Source organism: Aethalodelphis obliquidens, unplaced genomic scaffold (genome assembly GCF_003676395.1).
Source record: "Aethalodelphis obliquidens isolate GAN/ISIS:26980383/991018 unplaced genomic scaffold, ASM367639v1 scaffold90, whole genome shotgun sequence".
Taxonomy (NCBI): domain Eukaryota; kingdom Metazoa; phylum Chordata; class Mammalia; order Artiodactyla; family Delphinidae; genus Aethalodelphis; species Aethalodelphis obliquidens.
In genome coordinates, this window is record NW_020838034.1 from 1975193 (window position 1) to 2000268 (window position 25076).

General features: G+C 37.1%; 1 protein-coding gene across 4 annotated transcripts in view; it reads right to left on the minus strand.

The window, feature by feature from the left end:
* The window catches only part of ASH1L (ASH1 like histone lysine methyltransferase), a 213130-nt gene that overhangs the window by 165551 nt on the left and 22503 nt on the right, over positions 1 to 25076 (minus strand). For all 4 annotated transcript variants that reach the window (XM_027095164.1, XM_027095162.1, XM_027095163.1 and 1 more), the window contains one exon: positions 20191 to 20711. In XM_027095164.1, coding sequence (XP_026950965.1) covers positions 20191 to 20610 — 420 coding nt within the window. In that variant the 5' untranslated portion in view covers positions 20611 to 20711. The remainder of the gene's footprint in view (positions 1 to 20190; positions 20712 to 25076) is intronic.

Consider the following 25076-nt stretch of genomic DNA (forward strand, 5'->3'; position numbering starts at 1 on the left):
ACTAAATCTGCAATCTATCCTGCTAAAACATGTTGAGGAAGCTCTATTATGAATTGGCAGTTATTTCCTCTCAGTATTTGAAGATATAATTGATTTCCTACTTTCCTTTAATCAATGTTTAAAGGCCTAATATTGGCTTAACTGTCATTCCTTTATCTAATTCTCATTTTTTTTTGGATTTTTTGTCTTTGATACTCTACAGACTCACTAAGATGTGTCTCAGTGTACATATAGCTTTATTAATCCTTTTCAGAACTTGTCCTTCATAAATAATCAATTCTGGAAAATTACCTGGCAAATATTACATCTCCTCAATTATTCTTCAGGACTCCATTAGAACATACTGGACTTCCTATTACCATCCTTTATCTTCTCTTTATTCTTCGTATCATATTTGACATCTCTGGATCAGCTACATTCTAGGTAATTTTCTCAATGCTATTTTCTAGTTCACTATTCTCTCCACAGCTGTGTCTAAACTGGATGCTTAAACTAATTATTCACTGTTTTTAATGTCAACGAACGCATTTTTCATCAAGAAAATAGTTTTCACATCTAGAATACATATTTCATTGGCTTCTTTTTGAAAATCTGCCTGGACTTTTTTTTTTTTTTTTTTTTTTTTTTTTGGCTGTGTTGGGTCTTTGTTGCTATGCGCAGCCTTCTCTCTGGTTGCAGGGAGTGGGGGCTACTCTTCGTTGCAGTTTGCAGGCTTTCCATTGCAGTGACTTCTCTTGTTGCAGAGCATGGGCTCGGCTCTAGGTGCGTGGGTTTCAGCAGTTGTGGTATGCAGGCTCAGTAGTTGTGGCTTGCGGGCTCTAGAGTGCAGGCTCAGTAGTTATGGCACACAGGCTTAGTTGCTCTGCAGCATGTGGGATCTTCCCAGACCAGGGCTCGAACCTGTGTCCCCTGCACTGGCAGGCAGATTCTTAACCACTGCACCATCAGGGAAGTCCCTCAATAACTTTGTTTTTTCATTTCGAATTGTGAGCTCTTCTTAAGAGGTGGCTCACTGAGGGTACAGACCCTGAAGAATCCTAGTCCCGACTGCCCACCTTGAATAGGCTTAGAATAATTTGGAGGTAAATTTTTAGTCCTTCTCTAGGTAGGGGTAATTTTTCCGGGAGAAAGGTAACAAGAAATATATAAAGGAAAAGACTGAGATGTATTTTTTGAAAAAGTAACAACAAAAAAACCCTCCAATATCTCAAAAAATAAATAAATAAAAGATATTATGAATTAATACTTGAAGGCAGATTTTTTACCAAGTTTGACTTCAGTCTCAGGAAAGCCAAACCACCAAATACTTATTCCTGGGAATTCGCTGGCGGTCCAGTGGTTAGAACTCCATGCTATCACTGCCAAGGGCCACGCTGCGTGGCCAGAAAACTAAAATAAGTAAATGCTTATTCCCATGTTATTTCTGGCATCACAAAACTTGTGAATAATCAACATGATAGAATAGATTACTACCAATTATAATTAGTTTAACATTGTTAGTAATACAAACAAGGCATGCCACTCAGATTTATGGTATTATTTGAATTTTCACTTTCAAATACAGGTGAGCATTCTATTTGAAACATGGAGTGAAGAATTTCCTTATGGTTATCATGTGGTAACATTTAATAAAGAAGTTGAGGTATAGGTGTTACTGTAAAACTATAACTAGTACTGAAATACTTATGATTATAAAAGCTGTTAATTTCATGGTCTAAAATAAAAACTATCACATAGTTAAATAAACGAGGAAACTGACTGGCAATATAAATATTAAGTGTGTTATCTAGATGTGTATAAACATTATTTTAAGATTAAGTAAATAAATGCTGCCGTGGAGCAACTAAGCCCGTGTGCCACAACTACTAAGCCTGCGCTCTAGAGCCTGCAAACCACAACTACTGAAGCCCACGCACCTAGAGCCCGTACTCTGCAACAAGAGAAGCCACCACAGTGAGAAGCCCACTCACCACAATGAAGAGTAGTCTCCACTTGCCGCAATTGGAGAAAGCTCACATTCAGCAACGAATACCCAACGCAGACAAAAATAAATAAATATATTAAATAAGTAAATAAATGCTAATAAAATTTAAATAATCATATAAGACAGAATAATAAGAACTGCATTTATATCATAATTTTTTATGATTTATTTATTATTATTATTTTATCTGCGTCAGGTCTTAGTTGCAGCATGTGGGATCTTTTTATTGAGGCACGTGGGATCTTTCATTGAGGTGCATGAGCTCAGCAGTTGTGGTGCAAAGGCTTAGTTGCTCCATGGCATGTGCGATCTTAGTTCCCCGACCAGGGATCGAACCCGCGTCCCCTGCATTGGAAGGCAGAATCTTTACCCCTGGACCACCAGGGAAGTCCTCTATATCATAATTCTAATCTTCCTAAAATTTTAGTACACTAAGCTAAATAACATTAACCGTATTAACCTTTAAGTGAAGTATTTTACTCTCAGTAATCCTTGAGCCTTTCAAGAAAATTACTATTTGGGAATTATTCACATTGTGGGAAAATTAAATAAAAGCAAAACGTCAATTTGGCTCAAAATTTCACAAGAGAAACTCCAAAATAAATCATCTTTATCCACTGTAATTCAACTTTAATCTAGACATAATAAGAAATAGTATAAAAAAGAAGAAAATGTTAAAGGAGAACAAAACATCTTAAACAAGGGTTATTCTCATTCCATACAAAAAAATTAAATGCCTTAAAATGTCTTTATGGAGACGATTCATGAGGCGTAAAATTTGAATAAGCTTTTTGAAGTGTTTCTACAAACCGCCAATCATTCTCTGTAGTTGATGACAAAAAAATTTTGAGATTTGCTCAAGTTGCAAAGTTCTTTTGAGAAAACATTTTATTGAAAAACTTGTTCCTAATATCTCACCCTGCTGTGAACAAAATGTTAATGATATAATTAAATATGCTACTTCTGTATCTCATAAATCAGACATGCATGCTTGACAGCAAGGGATGATAAAGTTAAAATTGTTTTGATTGTTTGCTGAAAGATATCTGCAACTCACATGCCATAACAACAGAATGAATCTGACTGAAAAAAAAATTTGTATAGAATAGGAAAATCAGTTAAAAAAAAGGAAAAATAATTTAAATTATTATTTGATACTGTTATCAGAACAATCACAGTGAAGTTTATGAGCTCCTAACTTATGATTTGGGAATTAAGAATAGGATGTTTTGCTCAGGTCCTCAAGTTGTGTGTTTAGAGAATTATAGCATAGAATTTCAGTTACAGAATTAGTCTGTAAACAGAAATATAGTAGGCTATTTTCATCATTCTTGCTATACTAAGAGATTCTGAAGTTAACTTGTCATGTACTTAAATTAATGAAACAGAAAGGCATAGCCTTATTACATGTTAAAAAAGAGCACCTGAACACAGAAAAGCTTTAAAGTTACACTCTATAGATAACAATATCAACACAGGAAAACTTACTCAAAGTAGTTTGTTTACTGGAACCCACTAAAACAGTGATGTGCCTTATATATTCATTTTTATTCATCATGATATGTGCTGGAAAGTTCCTCCTATCATTCTATTATTACGTGGAAGATTTTGAAACTAGTCTGCATACAATGAAAGCTGAGATGTAGATGGAAATTCACAATTTCATCCTCTTGTAAACCAATTATATACAATTCTATTTGCAATGTTTGTTGATTACAGGTTTATGGAGAAGCTTGGAGGTTACCATTCTGTCCTAACAACAAGTGAAAAGTTAAACAAACTTAAAAATCAACCATTTATATCCATAATAGAAGTGAGGTCACAGAGCAAACTACTGCCCCCAAAACGCAGTGACTGACAGAGAATCATCATTTACCAGAGCAGAAACCCATAAGCTGAGACCCTGGTGGAATGAGTGAGTGCTAGGGTAGGGAAACCTGAACTCTGACAAATTGCTCAATGTACACAAGTTTGAGAGTTGAAAACTCCAGGAGGACTCAGTTATTGTGATTCCCCCACAGTTTTATGAGTTTTATCTCCTGGATCTCTGAGAGGTTCGCAAGATGAGAAAAGTCCCCTCTTAATTCCCGCTGTGGGAGGGGAAAATGAACCACTTTGAAATATGCCACACCATTTGGTTCCTAACAAGGTCTGCCCTCAGGAGAAACTATTAACCAGAGCCTAACCTGCTGGGATTTAACAAAGCCTAACTGATCTGGGGGAGGAAATGATCCAACTCTAGCCCACTCTAGCTATCCTGTCCTACCTAAGAGGGGAGGGGGCACCGAAAAGTATCTGTGAAGTTTACAGTCTAGAGGTACAGGCTAACCAAAAGATTGAGACCTAATCATAGGACTAAAGACTGTCTTCTTAGCTACAAATGAGCAAAACTAAGAATTACATCCAACTTCTCCTCGGAAACCATGCAAGCAAGAAGAGTGGAGTGAAATATTTAAAGTGTTGGAAGGAAAAAAATAACCTAGAATTCTGTAACCTGTGAAATTATCCTTTACAAGTGAGGAAGAAACAAAGACTTTCTCTAACAAACAAAAATTGAGGGCATTTGTTGCCAGTAGACTTGTCTTGCAAGGTATTAAAAGAAGTTCTTTAGAGAGAAGGAAAATGACATAGGTCAGAAACTTGGATCTACATAAAGAAAAAAAGACCACTGGAGAAGAAGTGGTGAAGGTAAAATAAAAACTTTTCTTTTTCTTATTCTCTCTTTTTTTTTGGCCGCACCGCGTGGCATGTGGGATCTTAGTTCCCCCACCGGGGACTGAACCCATGCCCCCTGCAGTAGAAGCACAGAGTCCTAACCACTAGACTAGACCACCAGGGAATTCCCTACTTTTCTTATTCTTAATTGATCTAACAGAAAACAGTGTATTTAAAATAATAGCAACAACATATTCAATAATGTATGATGTGTACGTATATCCTTGTGTATAACTGAAATGAATGACAGTAATGATACAAGAGACAAGGAATGAAAGGGAGGAATTTGTGTTATTTTATTATTATAAGGTATCTGTGAAGCAATACAGGGTTATTTTAAAGTAGACTTAGATTAGTTGTAAATGTATACTGCAAACTCTAGGACAAGCACTAAAAACTGTAAAGAAAAATGCTTATGGACAAATTTTTCCCAAGTGATTGTATGGAACATAAACTACTTGCAGAACTATGTTAAAAATTAGAGCTATAAGTAAGGCAAGAATCTTAAGTCTACTTATGAAAATATTCAGAAAACATCTTCAAGAAATGTGCAAAGAAGGGCTTCCCTGGTGGTGCAGTGGTTGAGAGTCTGCCTGCTGATGCAGGGGGCACGGGTTTGTGCCCTGGTCCGGGAAGATCCCACATGCCACGGAGCGGCTAGGCCCGTGAGCCATGGCCGCTGAGCCTGCGCGTCTGGAGCCTGTGCTCCGCAACGGGAGAGGCCACAACAGTGAGAGGCCCGCGTACCGCAAAAAAAAAAGAAAAAAAAAGAAAGAAAAGAAATGTGCAAAGGTTAAGTCTGTGACATACAGTCAAAGAAAGAACCAAAACATCTGAGAATGGGGGTTGGCGGAGGAGTCCCAAAATAAATTATTAAAGAAAATTTAACATATAGATAATTAAGTCAAGTATTTTAATATAAAATCACAAAATTTTTCTTTTCAAAAGCAGACCACTATGGGCTTTTCTTAAATTACAAAACCATTAATTAGGTGCTGCACTTGAACTCTATATTCTGGACTGAAGCCCAAAATCAAGCTCATTCTTACTATATCGCCCCTATTACAATCAAGAGTCAATCAAAACATATTACTACAGGAAGTTTAATTCCTTCAGAAAATATTATAGTAAAAGAATAGTAATAATAATATGGAGTAGCTCTTCTTGCTACTGAATATAATTTAAGGAACATTTAGATGCCAATCTGTCCCAGGTATCAACAGCAGAGGAAACAAAGTCTTTAGATTCTTCTTTACACCTAGTTTATTCCTAAAGTGTAAAATCACCACCATAACACATATCTAAATTAATCTATACTCTTTCTCTCAGGATTTCTCCCCCCAAATCCCTATCTACTAATTGGGAAAGAGGGGCAATTTAGAACAATGTCTTCAGTGGTTTAGACTCACAAAGTGAGGTCAGGCAGGAAGAAACGTCTCTTTCATCATGTGTTCAACCTTTTGTCCCTACTCATGAAGTTTCATAAAAGTTTGTTATCTCATCATATAGGGCCTTTAATTCTGATGTCTCCCCAAAACTCTTCATTCATTTCTCTGCAGCTGTACCTCAGAATTTATTAGCAATGTGCACGTATGGAGCAGTCTATATGTGAGCATCTCTGGAATGATTTACAGTCATTAAAATGAAATAAAGATATGAACAGACAACCATAAAAAGCAGCATGTGAATTAGTGAGTCAACGTGATGATACTTAAGCTTAATTCTCTGGTACTAAGGAAGTTATGCCTTCTATCAATTTGTTTCAATAATGACTTTTTCCATTAGCAAGATCAACAATGAAATGAGAAACATTCACATTTACCATACCTCATTATGTACACCATTAAAACAAACCATAATAGAGACTCAAGCACATATCCCTAACATGCTACACTTTAAAAGAAAGTGAACTGCTCAATCAGCCAGAAGCAGCACTGATTAGAGAAGTTTCTACTACAAAATGAAAGCAAGAATTGAGGCTGAACCTGATGAAACTAATTATGGTAGTTTTAATCTTCCTGGTACATTTATAACAGAAGCCATACAGTGCAATAGAAGGGATCTGCTCTTCCCCTCCATTTATGGAAGCATATGCTTCTACAATTGATGGTATTTTGGGAAAAGAGTGGCACCTTCCTCGTTTTGTCTCCAAGGCTTAGGAGATCGTGGCTGCCCCATTAGCAGTCTGTTTTGTGTGTGTTAAAGGGAGAAAAGAAGGCTTTACTGGAATGTGAAGATCTGGGAGAATTTGCATAATAGCCTCTGCCCTGGAGAAGCTGGGCTCTATGCCAACCGTTCTCTTCTTCTCTACTACAAAATAATTCTAGCTCAAGCAGCTTCCAAAGCAAACAATCAGTATGAAGGTAAGACAACAGAATTCCAGTGGGATAATGCGGACTTGTACTCCGGACCTTTTCATAAGTTGGTATAAGACTACACTCACAGATGGCACTCAGCTCAAAAGTTACAGGTAAAAAGAATGTGACCATCTTCTATTTAGCAAGTCTCAAATTCACTGATAAGAGCTAAGGAGCCTAAACACAAAGAAAACTGGTTGAAAAAAAAAAAGGCACTGGGTAAACATAAACCAGATAGCAGTAAGAATAAAACAGTTTCACGTGGGCTCATCTGGAGACAAAGTCTCCCTAAAACCAAGTTCATACTGAGTTTATGACTAATCTCTCTATCCAAAACTTTATTCCCTTTCTTGTCCCACCCCTGTTCCCCTCAGGACTGAGGACTGAGGAGTACCAAAGAAAAGGGGGTACTGAAACCAAGCAGGACCCTGTGGAGCCTTCCTGGGTACAAAAGCACCTCCGTGTCCCTGTTTCTTGTTTGTAGGGAAAAAAAAGTCTCCTAGGCTTCCAGGAGTTCCAAAGAGTAGGCTCAAGCAGTTAACGATTAAGGCAATAGGGTCACAGGGATTAGGGCAATAGGGTCACAGGATTCCTAGTTCCTCCTGAAGGGATACAGATAACAATCTGGTGTATATCTCTGAGTTGTTCTTTAAAAACTAAGATGCCCCACCCAGGTGGAAGATGGTGACTACATGCTGACCACAAGCATTACAGACCCCAGACTGGCTGGAAAAAGAAGGCTGGGATTTCTGAATATCACCCTGTTACCTTATCACCAACCCATCACCCTGTTACCTTATCACCAACCCAACCCGTGAGCTGCTCATTCTCCTTGCTTGGGGCCCTGCAAATAAGCGCTTACTTTGTTGCAAACACCTGCTGTCAGAGTTTGGCTTTCTGGTGGGCACAGAGCCCTTGCTTGGTAACAATCTGGTATCACCTTTAAGTGGATGGATGAGTCACTAAGATGTGCTAAATGCATTCAAAAGGTATTTGACTACTAAAAATGTTTTCTTAAACTAAGAGCCTAATGTGGGGTTGTTTTTAAATGAAGATAACATAGGCAACTTAGTTCACCACTCTGTGTTGTGACAAAATACTTAAAGGAAAGTTTTTGTTTGACCTATTATAAGGGTAGTAACCAAAGTTGTGCCTTACCAGGAAATTCATGAAACAGCCACAAGTCATAGCATTACTACCAATAATACTTACTTCTTAAAATTAACTACCTATAGGTTGTTTTGAAAAGACCTAAAAGTTTTAACATAAACTTTCAGTAAATGAAAGAAGAGAAAATATTTATGAGTAGTTCAGTTATGAAAGTTATGTGTACAAGCACCATCTTCGGACTAGGCAAACATATTCTCTTATCCCCAAGCTATATTTTAAGGGCAGTATTTTTGGTGGTGGTGGTAGTATTTGTTTTATGCTTACAGATATAAACCCACAGTCCATAATCTTACTGAACTTTTTTTTGGCTGCGTTGGGTCTTCGTTGTGGCACGTGGACTTTCTCTAGTTGTGACAAGTGGGGGCTACTCTTCGTTGCGGTGCGCAGGCTTCTCATTGTGGTGGCTTCTCTTGTTGCAGAGCACAGGCTCTAGGCGTGCAGACTTCAGTAGTTGCAGCATGTGGGCTCAGCAGTTGCGGCATGTGGGCCCTAGAGCGCACAGGCTCAGTAGTTGTGGTGCACAGGCTTAGTTGCTCTGCAGCATGTGGGATCTTCCCGGACCAGGGCTTGAACCCATGTCCCCTACATTGGCAGGCGGATTCTTAACCACTGCCCCACCAGGGAAGTCCCTTATTGAACCATTTTTAAAGCATGTTCCATGTTGATCATGAAATGCAAAAACTAAAAAGGTTACCTTGACACTTAAGGAGCATTCACTTGTCAAAGAAAGACAAATTAATAATTACAATATAATATGATATGTGTTAAAAACAGAGAAATATATGCAGTGGAAGCACAGAGGTTAGAGTAACTAACTCTGCCTGCAAGGATTCAGGAAACATTCAAAGAATTGGGTGAGGGCTTCCCTGGTGGCGCAGTGGTTGAGAGTCCGCCTGCCAATGCAGGGGACACGGGTTCATGCCCCGGTCCGGGAGGATCCCACATGCCATGGAGCGGCTGGGCCCGTGAGCCATGGCTGCTGAGCCTGTGCGTCCGGAGCCTGTGCTCCCAACGGGAGAGGCCACAACAGTGAGAGGCCCGCGTAGCGCAAAAAAAAAAAAAAAGAATTGGGTGACATCTGAGCTAACTCTTTCCACTCCCTCATCCTACTTCCTCTCTCTACTGTATACTGAAACTTCTTTCTTTTTGCTTGTTATTTAGGAACTTAGTAACCTTAAATTTATTCTTCTAATTTCTCATCTTTATCTTCGAAGCTGAAAAAGAAGGAAAAAAATGTCACCAAGTATGCCTAGGAAAATTTCTACTTGTTTGAGAATTCCTAACGGTCGTAATTACCAAACAAGAGAAGTTACCAAGCTCCCCTGCCTTTGGCTTGTAATTTTCAGTATCTACCTGTGATTTCTTCAGCAGTCTTCTGTAACTCCCTACCCATGCAATCAAGGGCTAGACAAGGAACTACAAGATAATCACATTCAGCAATTTTGCCAAAAAATGAAAAGGTGGGGTTCAGAAGCAGGTTCCATCTTGTTTCACTGTTTTTACAGTGAAGATTACTACTGAATCCTGCAGTTATTAGGATCGTCTTTTTGCCTTCACATATATACTCAGATGTTAGTAATTCTATGTAGCTTGGCTAAAAACAGCTAAAATATTCTCGTATATATACTTACCATTTGTGAGTTTTTGTCAAAATGCTTTTGTGCACCTCCTAAACTCTGACTTCCTAATATAGTAGCAGAACTTTATTGCAAGCATGTATACTTGACTTTGAAATGTTTTCCAAAAATGAACGTAACATATACATAGCAGATCAGGACTTGGCTGTTAAAAAATAAAGAGTAGAGGGCTTCCCTGGTGGCGCAGTGGTTGAGAGTCCACCTGCCGATGCAGGGGACATGGGTTCGTGCCCTGGTCTGGGAGGATCCCACATGCCACGGAGCGGCTGGGCCCGTGAGCCATGGCCTCGGAGCCTGTGCTCCACAATGGGAGAGGCCACAGCAGTGAGAGGCCCGCGTACCGCAAAAAAAATAAAAATAAAATAATAAAAAGAGTAGAAAAAGACCAAATTTAACAGTTCAAAACCTATTTTGTTTAAAGAGTGAGTTCTCATCACTATTTCTCATTAACATTACTTATTTCTGACATCTTTGAGACATTACCTTCTTTTACTGATCGGTATTCTCTCAATTTAGCTAACAGATTTTGGAGAAACCAAAGCCTTTAGGAACACCATAAATCCAGCTTGGAGAAAAACTCATATTTATATTAAGGGGTTCCAAGGAAGCCACAGTTAATATGCAAACTATTGCCCCTTTCCCTGGTAGGTCTTTACCCAATCATATATACCTCTCTTAACATCTAACATTAGGCACTTGCTGGTGCAAAGTGATACTTATTTATAATGAAGAAGCAAAGGCTATATTAAATAGATCTTGTATGACACCTTCATATTTTTCCAGCTTTTAGCTGGGGGAGGAAAGAAGGAGTTATCTTGCATACAACAAAAATTTCCCTTTCTTCTTGGAAGAGAATTCTTAATTGCTAGATTTTGAAATAGTTGATTTCAAAAAAAAATACACATATACCTTTAAACAGACCAACAACACCCAAGGGTCATTCTGAGCTTTGCCAGCTGTACCCTGAATCCTCAATGTACCTCACTTCCCTTCCCCCCTTAACAGTTAAATCCCTGCAACTCATCCTTAAACCCGATCTCTAATGCCATCTGCTGTTGCAGTTCTGTGTCCTCAAAAAGCTCTACCAATCTGCTCCAATATTATTCCTGCTTGACTTTCACCACTGTATGAAGACCAAGGTAGTTCACTATTAACAGATTTATAAAATAAAATTCAGGTACTATAACTTTGGTAATATTTAACATTACGGTTATAAATGATAGGGTTCCTACTTACTACAAGTAATCCTAAATTCTTCAAACAGAAAAACTTTCCCAAAAATCAATCATTTTAACTTTAAAATGTTTCCCCTTTCTAAGAGGAATACTAATATAAAACAGGATCACAAAACTTTAAAAACAAAGAAAAAATCCCACGAACAAATCGGTATGGTCATGCAATTTCTGCTTTAATATCTGATAGCATTGGGGTTCCCTGGGTGCAGTGGTTAAGAATCCACCTGCCAATGCAAGGGACACGGGTTCGAGCCCTGGTCCAGGAAGATCCCACATGCCGCAGAGCAACTAAGCCTGTGCGCTACAACTACTGAGCGTGCGCTCTAGAGCCCGTGAGCCACAACTGCCGGAGCCCGCACGCCTACAGCCCATGCTCCGAAACAAGAGAAGTCACCGCAATGAGAAGCCTGTGCACCACAAGGAAGAGTAGCCCCCACTCTCCGCAACTAGAGAAAGCCCGCACCCAGCAACAAAGACCCAACTCAGCCATAAATAAATAAATAGATAGATAAAATCTTATAGCATTAAAAACAACACTTTATGATTTTCAGGTTAAAACTTACTTTGTAAGTCAGATCAGAGAAAAAAACTTCAACCAAAAATCTGATACAAAGAAAAAGTAGACAAAAAGTGAAGTGGAGGTTCCCTAAATTTTTGAGTGCAATACGAAGAGGTGATAAGTTCCCCACCTGTCTTCCATTCTTTATTATTTTCTTAGTACTCACCTACACTAAAGGACTGTCAAATTCTTGTTTTACAGCACAACTGACAAACATCTAGGAGACATGTTAAAACCGCCTTTGCCCTTTACTATTTACTTTGCCCCCAAAGTCCTTCTCTTTCTAGCAATTTCTAACAAAGATGTCAACATCTAATTTTAAATGAGTTCCTCTGTAAAGCTTTCCATGCATATTCTCCTGCTCATTACCTTCTCCCAACAATACTGATTCCATAAACACTCCATATGTATTTCTATTATGGAAGTTATCATATTACATCATAATTACTCATTTACTGCACATGACAGGCACTCAAATATTTTATGGAGGAATAAATAAATAAAGGAATGTTATGAGTCTAGACAAGAGATTATGTTCAAAATTAAGTGATACAAAATGTGACCCTCCTTTGTGAAAAGTACAAAGTAAAATATTAGTCCTATGATTAGTTTTCTAAAGTGTAATAGACAAAATAAAAATACACACTTAAGGTAATGAAAATGTTCTGAAATTAGACAGTGGTGATCGTTGCACACCTCTGTATGTAGCTAATATACTGAATATACTAAAAACCTCTCAACTGTACACTTTAAAAGAGTGAATTTTATGGTATTTGAATTGTATCTCAATTAAAATTATATACATTTTATCTATTTTATCTAAAATCAGGCTAATCTAATATAGGGCACAATTTAAAGGAACTACTATATGCAGAAAACCTGATAAATTACTGCTGTTTAACAGGTATGCCAAGGAAAGAAAAGCCAAAACCTAAGTAATATCAAACTCATTTTTTTCCTCAACATTTCATTTCAAAACAATTGGAATTTGTGTGAAACAATTTAAAGACTGCTAGGCAAATTAACCATACGGAGCAAGAACAGAGATAACTGTTATTATCTGTATATTTTCTTACTAAAGAACCTACATTAATCTATCAGTTCTATAATTTAATAAAATCTTAGGCCAACAGACCTTAATTAGAATACTTGGATTCACTGAGGGTTTTAATAATTCTCCATAAAAATCACTTTACTGAAACTCAAAATTACATCTCCAAAGGACTGTTTCTTAAATAATCTATTAAGTCAGCACACTCATTTTTTTTCTAAACAGAAAACTATCTTTTGGCAGGGAAATTATAATTACAGCTGTAAATTTTAACACTGCCTCTTCTCCTTTTAAGTTGGTGTGTGATAAATACAAGTAAATATAATGACTTCCCTACTTTCACTTTCTAAAATACTGCAGAAGAATGACTATACCATTCTGACAACTTATGAAATGACACAGACACAACATGAAGTTGGCAAGACAGCCAAATCCAAATTTTTACAGGAAATTTAAAAGAAAATATGCCTTTCCACCATAGACAAAACAAAAATGAGACAGGAAAATCTATTTTAAAATTAATAATGAACGTATTTCTTATAAAACAATCAGGTGATTTCTACTCTAGCCATAAGACAGGCTAAATAGCATAAAGGTCTACTACAATAAAATAACTCAATCCAGCATAAGATGCCAAGTTTGTTGCACTGTGGCCTCACAGGAAGTAAGAAAAATCTCCAAGGGTACCAAAAGAAAAGAAAAAAGAAGGGTGATCTAAGTAGGCGTAGTTGCCCAGAGGGTAAACGTACCAATCCATGGCCTAGGGGTAAAATGGGGCTCTCTCCCAGGAAAGGTGTTACTAACACACCCTAATTCCTGGCAAAGCAAATTCAGAGCTTCTGAAGGAGAACCAGTTAGGTTCCAAGTTCAACCACAGATAAAGATGAACAAAATATGAACTTTATAATCAATTGGACAAGTTCTAGAAAAAAGTTCTATTTTTATTAAAAATCACATAAAGCTTATAAACTAATAGGCAATAATGCAAGGAACACTCTTAAATATGAGTAATGAGGAAGGATTAACCCTACCAGATATGAAACATAATAATTAAAACTATTATGCTGGCAAATAGAGACCAATGACACAAAGTGGGAAATCAGACCAGACTCAAGTACACATGGAAATTCAGTGTATGGTAAAGGTAGTGTCTCAAATCTGAGGACTAAAAAAAACTTAATAAAAGGGTTGAGACAACTTGCAGCTATTTGGAAAAAGATAAACTTGGATCCACAACTCATATTACACATCATTATAAACTCCAAATGGATCAAATATTTATATATTTAAAATGAAACATAAGGGAATTCCCTAGCAGTCCAGTGGTTACAACTTGAGCTTTCACTGCTGTGGACCTGGGTTCAATCCCTGGCCGGGGAACTAAGATCTGCGGCCAAAAATAATAATAATGAAAAAATGAAACATTAAAAAACTCCTATTACAAAATATAAGGAGATCTTTTATAAACTTAAGAGTGAAGGCCCTTCTAGTTATATGTCAAATTCTAGAAGCCATAAAAGGAAAGATTAATTAAATTCAGTAAAAAACTAAAGACTTCTGCATGGCAAAATAAAAAATAAGCAAGGTCTAAAAACAAATGACAAACTGGAAAAAAAAATATTCGTCACCCATATTCCAAAGGGCTAAAGAAGCTCTCTTAGTTTCATACAGGAAAATCCTCCACAATATGCTAACACACTATTTAAGTGGAAAAAACAATGACACAAAACCGTGTGTACAGTATAGTACCATTTATATTTTTAAATTGGGGGGGAAGGGATTACTTGCATTTGCTTGTATATATATATAATATATTTCTGGGAGATATCAAAAGCACTGATGTTGTAGTTTTGTTCCTGGAAGCTTCTTTGCACCAATTTTGGTTCCAAACAACTTGCTCTTATTTATTTTCCAAGTAAGACAATTTCAATACACAGAACAGTTCTTCTTCATTTTGGTTGAGAAATGGTTGTTCTGCTTAGCTAGTTATCATAGTTAGCATGGGGTTGTCCCATGATTGCCTAAAAGGAGACTCCAAAATGGATTTGAGGGGAGAGAAGGGTAATGATGGTAACAATGTTTCATTGTTTCCTTTTTTATCTTTTAAATTCTGAATCATACGAGTGTATTACCTAATCAAAATAATAGTTACTAGTCCAATATCCATACTCGTATACATTGAATTTTTTATATGAGTTTCCCATGTCCGAAGTATCTCTTGCTATCTTAATCAGTTTCTGAATTCAGAGAGCAAGTTCAGGGTGAGAGGGATACCTGAAAATCTCTCAAAGACCTAAATGTAAGAGCCAGGACTGTAAAACCCTTAGAAGACAACATAGGGGAAAATCTTCATGATGTTAGATTTGGCAGTGATATCTTTGCTATGACACCAAAGCACTGGCAATAGAAAAAAAAAAACAGACAAATTGGGGCTTCTCTGGTGGTGCAGTGGTTGAGAGTCCGCCTGCCGATGCAGGGGACATGGGTTCGTGCCCCGGTCCAGGAAGATCCCACATGCTGCGGAGTGGCTGGGCCGGTGAGCCATGGCTGCTGAGCCTGCGCGTCCGGAGCCTGTGCTCCACAACAGTGAGAGGCCCGCGTATCGCAAAAAAAAAAAAAAAAACACAAAAAAAAAATCAAAACAAAAACAGACAAATTGGAGTTCATTAACACTGAAAACGTCTATGTATCAGGACACTATCAAGAGAGAGGAAAAAGACAACCCACAGAATGGGAAAAAAATATTAGCAACTCATATATCTAGACTATATCTAGAACCCTGAAAACTCAGCAACAACAACAAAAAATCCAAAATTCAAAAGCAGTCAAAAGACTTAAACAGACATTTCTCCAAGGAAGATATACAAATAGTCAATAAGCTCAAGAAAAGATGCTCAACACCATTAGTCATCAGGGAAATGCAAAGTAAAACCACAGTGAGATACAACTTCATACCCCTTAGGATGGCTATTATTTAAAATACACATACATACACATATACACACACACACAGAAAATAAAAAGCAGTGATGAGGATTTGGAGTAACTGAAACCCCCATGCATTGCTGGTGGGAATATGAAATGGTATAGGTGCTATGGAAAATAGTTTGACAATTCCTCAAAAAGATACAGACTTATCATAGGATCCAGCAATACTACTCCTAAGTATATTACCCAAAGGAATAGAATGCAGGAATTCAAACAGATGTCCGTACACGAATGTTCACTGCAGCATATTTTCCAATAGCCAAAATGTGGAAGCAATCCAAGTGTCCACAGATGATGAATGGATAAACACAAAGTGGTATAAACGTACAATGGAACATTATTCAGACATAAAAAGTATTTCTGGTATATGCTACAACATGGATGAACTTGAAGACATTATGCTAAGTGAAATAAGCCAGACACAAGAGGACAAACATTGTATGATTCCACTTATATGAGGTACCTAGAATAGACAATTTCATAGAGACAGAAAGTAGATTATAGGTTACCAGAGGCTTAGTGGAGGGGCAATACAGAGTTATTGTTTAATGGTTACAGAATTTCTGTTTGGGGTGATAAGAAGGTTTTGGAATCAGATAGTGGGGATGGTTGCACAACACTGTGAATGGAATTAGTGATACTGAATTTACACTTAATGACCAAAATGGCAAATCCTATATTAATATATTTTACAACAATTTTTAAAAAGTTAATAATGTAATATATCAAAAACCACTGAATTGTACAGTTTAAATGGGTGGATGGTATGATATGTGAGTTATATATATCTCAATAAAGATATTTTAAAAAATACCCAGACATACTGAGTCAGAACCAATAAGAACGTATCAGGAATCTATACTTCTAATAAATATCTTACACAAATATCTTGGTATATACTTGCAAGTATTCTGTAAGATAGTTTCTTAGAAGTGACAATGCGGAATCAAGGAATTGACCATTTTTAATTATGACAGATACAAGCAAACTACTCTCAAAAAGTACGGCATCTGGGACTTCCCTGGTGGCGCAGTGGTTAAGAATCCGCCTGCCAATGCAGGGGACATGAATTCGAGCCCTGATCCGGGAAGATCCCACATGCCACGGAGCAACTAAGCCCTAGAGCCCGCGAGCCACAACTATTGAGCCCGTGTGCCACAACTACTGAAGCCCACGTGCCTAGAGCCCATGCTCCACAGCAAAGACAAGCCACCGCAATGAGAAGCCCATGCACTGCAACAAAGAGTAGCCCCTGCTCACTGCAACTAGAGAAAGCTCGCGCACAGCAACGAAGACCCAACACAGCCAAAAATTAAAAAATTTAAAAAGTATGGTATCGGGACTTCCCTGGTAGTCCAATGGGTAAGACTCTGTGCTCCCAATGCAGGGGGTCTGGGTTCGATCCCTAGTCAGGGAACTAGATCCCACATGCATAGCGCTACTAAGAGTCTGCATGGCACAACTAAGAAGTCCACATGCCGCAACTAAAAAAGACCCAACGTGCTGCAACTAAGACCAGGCGTGGAATGAATGAATGAATGTTCTTTTTTTTAAAGTACAGTATCAATATACTCCCCAGCAACAGGGCATGAGAGTGGTTGTTTCCCCTATATTCTTGCCAACACTGAATGTTATTACATTTTTTAGTTTTGCCAAAATGTAATACAGAAAGATAAATCTCAAAAGTAATGAAAAATAAACCAAATACATCTTAAACTTAAACAGTGCTGTATGTCAATTATATTGCAATAAAACTAGGGGAAAATACATTAAAAGAACCAAAAATCGGACCCTTAAAATCTATAACTTATATGACATGAAGAGCATCTAATACTTTTCAAAAAAATAAACTTTAAACTTTAGTTATTAACATGCCAGTTACTAAACTGTGGATTGAAATTTTTAAAAACTAAATGACATATTTGAATCACTCTAAATAATAGAATCCGTAAGTAAACTACTATAAATTTAACAATATGTCACATAATTCAAGAAACGGAAAATTTCATTTTTGAACCTGAACTTGAGTTTTGTCATTAAAAATTACATCAACAGTTATCAATGAGTTAGTACTAACCAGGATAGCAAATTATTTTTTCAGAGGGTCTTGTTTTTGTCCTCTGAATGTTGTTGAAAGAAAAGTTTGATTAAGAAATAAAATCTATGATCTATATTTCTATGTTTTTACTAGAAATTTAAGGCTTAATATTTGCTTTAAAAGCAGCACTGACGGACTTGCCTGGTGGTGCAGTGGTTAAGAATCCGCCTGCCAATGCAGGGGACATGGGTTTGAGCCCTGGTCTGGGAAGATCCCACAGGCCACGGAGCAACTGAGCCCGTGAACCACAAGTACTGAGCCCGCGAGCCACAACTACTGAAGCCTGTGTGCCTAGAGCCCGTGCTCTGCAACAAGAGAAGCCACCGCAATGAGAAGCCCACGCACCACAAGAAGAGTAGCCCCTGCTCACCACAACTAGAGAAAGCCAGCGCACAGCAACAAAGACCCAACACAGCCATAAATAAATAAATAAATGAATGAATGAATGAATGCACGGACAAAAACCCAACTACTTTTTGAAGAATTGGGGGGAAATGTTTTGGTTGCTTTAAAATAAATAAAACAAAACTCCCAAGCTTTCTTAGACTACCAACATGCCTCATAACAGTGCATCTTTCTCTCCTTAGCCACTGATGCTTAATCTTTTTGGAGTCATGAACCCTTCAGAGAAGCTAGTAAGAACTATGTAAAAACGCATCCAAACAAACACAAAATTCTTCAGACCATCATATGCTGAGAGCAAGTACAGATAACCAAACCCTTCCAGAGATCCCTTGTAAAGCAACACCTTAGGCTGTAAAAAGAACATTCACAAGAATCCACCACATGCTAACTACTATATATAAATTTAATTCTTTTTTTAAATTGAAGTACAGTTGACCTACAATATTGTGTTCATTTCAGATATACAGCAAACTGACTCAGTTTTTTTTTTAGATTATATTCCATTACAGGTTATTACAAGATATTGAATATAATTCTCTGCTCTATATAGTAAATCCTTATTGCTTATCTGCTTCATGTATAGTGGTTTGTATCTGTTAATCCCATACTCCTAATTTGTCCCTCTGTCCCTCTGTCTACCCTTTGGTAACCATAAATTTGTTTTCTATGTCTATGAGTCTGTTTCTGTTATATATAAAGATTCATTTATATTATTTTTAGATTCCACATATAAGTCATACCAAATAATATTTGTCTCTGTCTGACTTACTTCACTAAGTAAAATATTCTCTAGGTGTATCCATGTTGCTGCAAATGGCAATCTTTATTTCTTTTTTATGGCTGAGTAATATTCCCCTGTGTGTGTGTGTGTGTGTGTGTGTGTGTGTGTATAAAAGCATATATGTATATATGCATATATACACACACACATCTACATACATACATACGTACACACTACATCTTCTTAAGCCAATCGTCTGTTGATTGGTACTTGGGTTGTATGTCTTGGCTACTGAAATTTAATTCTTTATATACCCATTTAATACAGGCATTAATAGCCCCATGTTATAAATGAGGAAACCACAGCTCAGTTAAGATAAACCAAATTGCCTGTGTATAGTTATTAAGCCAGGATTTGAATTTGGTTCTGACTCTGTAATTCATGCTCTTTCCATCGTTTATGAAGAACTAATTTAGAGGGCAGTAATATAGTCAACATCCTATGCTAAAGTAACTGTTGGAAAAATAAACACCTAACCCATTACCAACAGTGTTTTAAGTATACAGATAGCTTTCCTCAGGAACCACAAACTATATTCTGTTACAAATAATATAAGTGGGATATAAACTACTTATATATTAAGAATATGTATTGTGGGTGAAATCCTTTCAGTACAAAACCTCATTATTAGCACTATTAAAAAAATACTATAGAAAGATTACTAAAGACAATCATCTCAAAGCCCTTTAAAAATTAGCTGTGCAAGACAAGCTCTAACATTGTCTCAAGTAAAAAGGTCTAGATAAAAATTTTTTAATCCACCTTCCGAAAATTCTTGAGGGCAGCAGGAATAGAACCATCCTGAAAGGTAGGTGGTTTTGTAATCATTTAATATCTTTAAGCCTCAGTTTCTTCTCTATTAATTTGTCTATAGTCACATTGTTAGTAAACAGGAGGGCAAGATTCAACTCTAGGTTTCCTAACTAAAAATCCAATCAATATTCTTTCCACTAGGCCATGTAGGAGCAGCAATCTGGATATACCCCATTTAAAATATTTGCCGTAATTTTACAAGTGCATACATGGTTATACCATCACTCATATCTGTGACAAGCCTCAAGGCCTGTTTTGGCTCACAAAACAGACTATTTGTAAATAACATAAAAAGATTAAAATCAAAATTCCTAAAATATGTACGTAGGTTCGATAAAAATTAATAGAGAAATCCAAAGATTGTTAATCATCACATATTGTTGGGAATTCTACTTACCCGCTTTGAAGGACAGTGCTCATTCTTTTCATCTGTCATCTTCCCACTTTTAAGTGCTTTCCTTGGGTGCTTGATAGTTGTTTTTATGGCAGGTCGACATACATAGTTCTCCAAGTTCTTTGGAGGTTTTTTAGTTCTCTTAGCCTGAAGGCCAATTTTCAATTTTAAATTTCCCTCTGAAAAGTTTGTTTCTTTCACTGAAAACTGTTGCTGTGCATCAGTCAAACCATCATCTTTCCCTGCTTCGATGGTTCTTTCCCGATTCCACTTGCGAAGGTCCTCTTCCTCCTTTGTGTTGTTCTCTAGCTCTACTTCTCTCTTGCTGACCAGTGTACCAGTACTGATGGCAGAGGGACTCTTTCTTGAAAATCCTTCGGAATCAGAACCCAATCCTAACATAGCAGTATTTCTAGGGTCCATCACAAGTGTATGTTATTGCCAAGGAATCTTATGAAAATTTTACAGAACTGTGTTCCATAAAAAACAGGGATCTCCAAAACTGGCAACCAGCATCTCTTTCTCTGCAGGATAGACCATAACAAAAAATTTATCAGAACAGAAGCAATTATTAACATGAGAAGTGGGTATAGGGGGAGGAGAAGAAGATCAGGAAGAACCGAAAATCAGTTAAAATGGATCAAAATGCCCTTCAAAATGGATTTAAATTCATTTAGTTATAAATAAATTTAAATTTCAGAATAAGTTTATTATTCTCCAGATATCATAAATAAGCTGTAGTGGTATGGTGCAAATCAATGTTTAAGATCCACTGTTCTAACTCAAGCAACAAGCTTCTGCAACTGACAGTAAAGCAAACACAGTCTAAGATAAAAATAATATCATATATTTTAACACTCCTCAGTTTCAAAGGAATGTGTTTCTTACGTTTTAGTTAAATAAAATCAATTTCACCGAAGGCAAAGAACCATGTTTTGGGCTGGTTTCAGCACTCCAATATTTTTTATAAGAGATGGTAGACTTTTTAGGTTAGGACTCTTAGGCTGGAATTATCTCTATTGCTGGTTTACAATTCAACTCTGAATTCATTTACTCATTCATTCATTAAAAAGTATTTCTAAACACCTATCATGTGCCAGGCACTGTGCAACACCCTGGAAATACAGTATTCAACAAAACAGATCCAATTCCTAAATTTACAAGCCTTATACTCTAGTGAGAAAGACAAACATTAAATAATTATATAAATGATTTAGAACAATTGTTATAAAAACTCTAAACAGCAGAAATATATTTTCACACGTTTTCCCAATAGCAAATAGTCAGCGGTCATGCTTCAATCTCCCAAATCTATAAATTATTTTAAAACCAGAACGTAGATTTATTATTTTACAATAGTTTGTACACCTTAACAGAGAATCTGAATAATCCACACAGGGCAACCCCCTTCTCATAAATAAAGATCCTCAGGAAACCGTATAGGATTGGCATATAATCTAGTGACTAGAGAATATAAAACCAAAACAAAATAATTCACTATTCTTGAGGACTGACAGACTAGCCTTTATTTCAAGCATATATCCAAATCAAGATCCAGGACCAGTATCTGGAAAAAAAAAGAACATCCTATCCCTCAGAAAGTTCCATTTATGCAGTAGAATATTTTATAGTTTAAACTATGTGCCTTAAGACTTTTCTTTCAACAAGATTATAAGAGTTTCAAAGGCAAAGATCATATGATACAACTTTTACAACTCCTACAAGAAATGTAAGTAGAATGCATAGCCCCATGACTGGCACTCAGCAAGGCTCAATAGAAGGTGCCGACGATTTTATTAGCAGTGCTAGCAGCATTTTAAGTAGGTACTCAACAAATACTGGCCAACTGACTAAAGTGTATTCCTATTCTATTCATTCACACAAACAGCTGAAAGAGTAATTTTCAAATCAACTGCATATGACAATTATTCTTGTTGTCTACCACTTCATATATTAACACTTCACAATAGCATTCAAGGCTCTTCGTAATCTGGCTCTAACTTCTCAAACTAATCTTTCCTTACTTCCCAACACACATCCTCTATGATTTAGTCAATTCAGTTTTCTTCAACTTCCCTGGTGCTCCAGTGGCTAAGACTCCAAGCTCCCAATGCAGGGGCCCCGGGTTTGATCCCTCATCAGGGAGCTAGATCCCACATGCTGCAACTAAGAGTTCGCATACCTCAACAAAGATCCCGCGTGCCACAACTAAGACCCCGCACAGCGAAATAAATAAATAAATAAATAATTTTAAAAAATTCTGTTTTCTTTACTGTCCCTAACAAATCATGTTCATTTCTGCTTCTGTGCCATGTGCTTTCTTTCCTTTAAAAGTACAAAGTCCTGTCTTCCCCACGATGTGTTCACATCCTGAAATTCAAAACTCTGAAAATCAAAAGTTTTCTCGTAACACCCTAGTGACAAAATGTGACCTGACCTGATCTGGATCCATTTTGGTCTTAATTACCACAATTTCTATGAACAGTCATACACTTCAGTGCAGAAGTACTAAAGTGTTTGATTAAGGAGTCTTCTTTGCCAGTTCTTCTTTTTCTCCCCTAACTCTATAAACACTGGAGTGCCCCCAGGGCGTGCTCTTTCCTTTTCTGTCTACACTAACTTCCTAAATGACCAGATCCAGTCTTTTGAATTTAAATGCCATCTAACACAGATGATTCAAAAATTTCTATGTCCAGACAGAGAACAGCTGAGACCCCTCCTGGAACTCCAGATTCATATATTTAAATGCCTACTTGACACGCTGACTAGATAGTTAATAATTAGGCACTTCAAGCTTAACATGTCCAAAGTCAATTCACCTTCCCCAAGCTCCCCAAATCTGTTCTTCCCACAGGCTTACTCATCTCAATAAATGAAACTCCAACCAGAAATATTTAGACCAAAAATTTTGAATCATCTGTGATTCCTTTCTTTTTCTAATGCCCCATATGTCCACTCGGTCAGAAAAGTCTTCTTTACCCTCAAAATATATGTGGAACCTATTTCTCACTAATTTGACAGCTACCAATCAGATCCAACTGATAATATCTGCCCTGTACTATTTATTTCAATAACCTCCTGACTGGTTCCTTGTTTCAGCCTTTGTATCTCTTTATAGTCTTCTCAACAGCAGGATAATCTTTTTAAAGCCTGTATCATATCATGTCACTCCTCTGCTCAAAAACCCTTTCAATGGCTTCCCATTTTACTCAAAGTAAAAGCCAAAGTCTTTACAATGGTCTAAATTCCCTACAATCCCCTCTACTTCTCTTCCATCTCCTACCAGTCTCCCCACTTAGTTCCAAGAAGGGGGGGAGGGGCACAGGTACTCTTCTGTTTTTCAAATTCAACGAAAATACTACCTAAGGGCCTTTGCACTTACTATTCTACCTGACTAGAAAACCCTTTCCCCAGATCACTGCATGGTTTGCTCTGTCACTTCCATCATGTCTTTGCCTAAATATAACTTATAGAAGAGGCATTCCCTTTACAAAATAGAAAAACACCCATCCCACCTCTTCTCACACTCATCCTGTTTTATTTCTCCTGTGCTCTTTTCACCATCTGGTGTACAATATATTTATTTATTGTCTACACGCTTCCATTGGAATGTAAAGTCCACATGGAAGTAGATTTTTGTCAATTTGGTTCAATGTACTATTCCAGCATCAAGAACGGTACCTGGCACATAGGTGGTAGTCAATAAATATTTAAATTAACTCCATGCCTTATGTGGGTTACATGTTATTGGCTTCAATTTATTCCTTTTCTAGTTTTTTCCCTCCTCTTTCTTGTTTCTTAAATTCAAATGCCCATCCAGGGTTTCGTGTTACTAATGGTGAACTGATGGACCTGCCAAATATCTTATTGGTTAGTTATTAAAAGAAATCCTTTTTCGAATAAAAACAAATAATAATTTATACAAAAACAACTACTTTTACATACACTACTCACAAGTACACACATTTTAAAATTTCCCTATAATTTTTGATTTTCATAATGGAAGAATTACAGAAGTCTTAATGTATATTTATAAATATATAAAGTAGAATTTCTGTATTTCTTCCAAAGAACTCAAAGCATTTTTTACCAGCACTTACTCACTCTCAAAACATTCCAGAGAAGGGTTTGGAGAGCATGATTCTCTTCATTTTAAAAATGGAAAAAACTAAACCAAGTGACACAGATTATTAAATAATAGCAGAGTATCAATAAACTGAAAAGGAAATTAATTTGAAAATATTGATCACTACCCTAGAAATGTATGTAGGAATAGAGAACTATTACGTTTCCTTAACTTGATCAAGGAGAAAAAAGAATAGTATCCTTTGGGCATATTCTGTGAATCCACTTAGGCAGTAAGACTGGAAAATCATGATTGGCAAACTCCACATACCAAATTTAAGTGTTTCTAGTAAAGATAAATCCAAGTTCTGAAGATACTTCACAACAAAGAATGCTTTTATCTACTAAATGTAAACTGCCTGAAAAGCAGTCCCTACAGCAGCTGCCAGACGTTTTTGAATTTTCAAAGCAATGTTCTTTGTGAATGATATTCTTTCAGCTTTTGGAAAGATGTATCTATACAATCTAGGTCTTCCATCCAGGGGCAAGGATGCTATGTTGTTACACAACTTATTCTGGTTCCTACTATAATACATTCAATTTAAAACACAGTTGCTGGGCTTCCTTGGTGGCGGAGTGGTTGAGAGTCCGCCTGCCGATGCAGGGGACACGGGTTCGTGCCCCGGTCCGGGAAGATCCCACATGCCGTGGAGCGGCTGGGCCTGTGAGCCATGGCCACCGAGCCTGCACATCCAGAGCCTGTGCTCCCCAACGGGAGAGGCCACAACAGTGAGAGGCCCGCGTACCGCAAAATAAATAAAAAA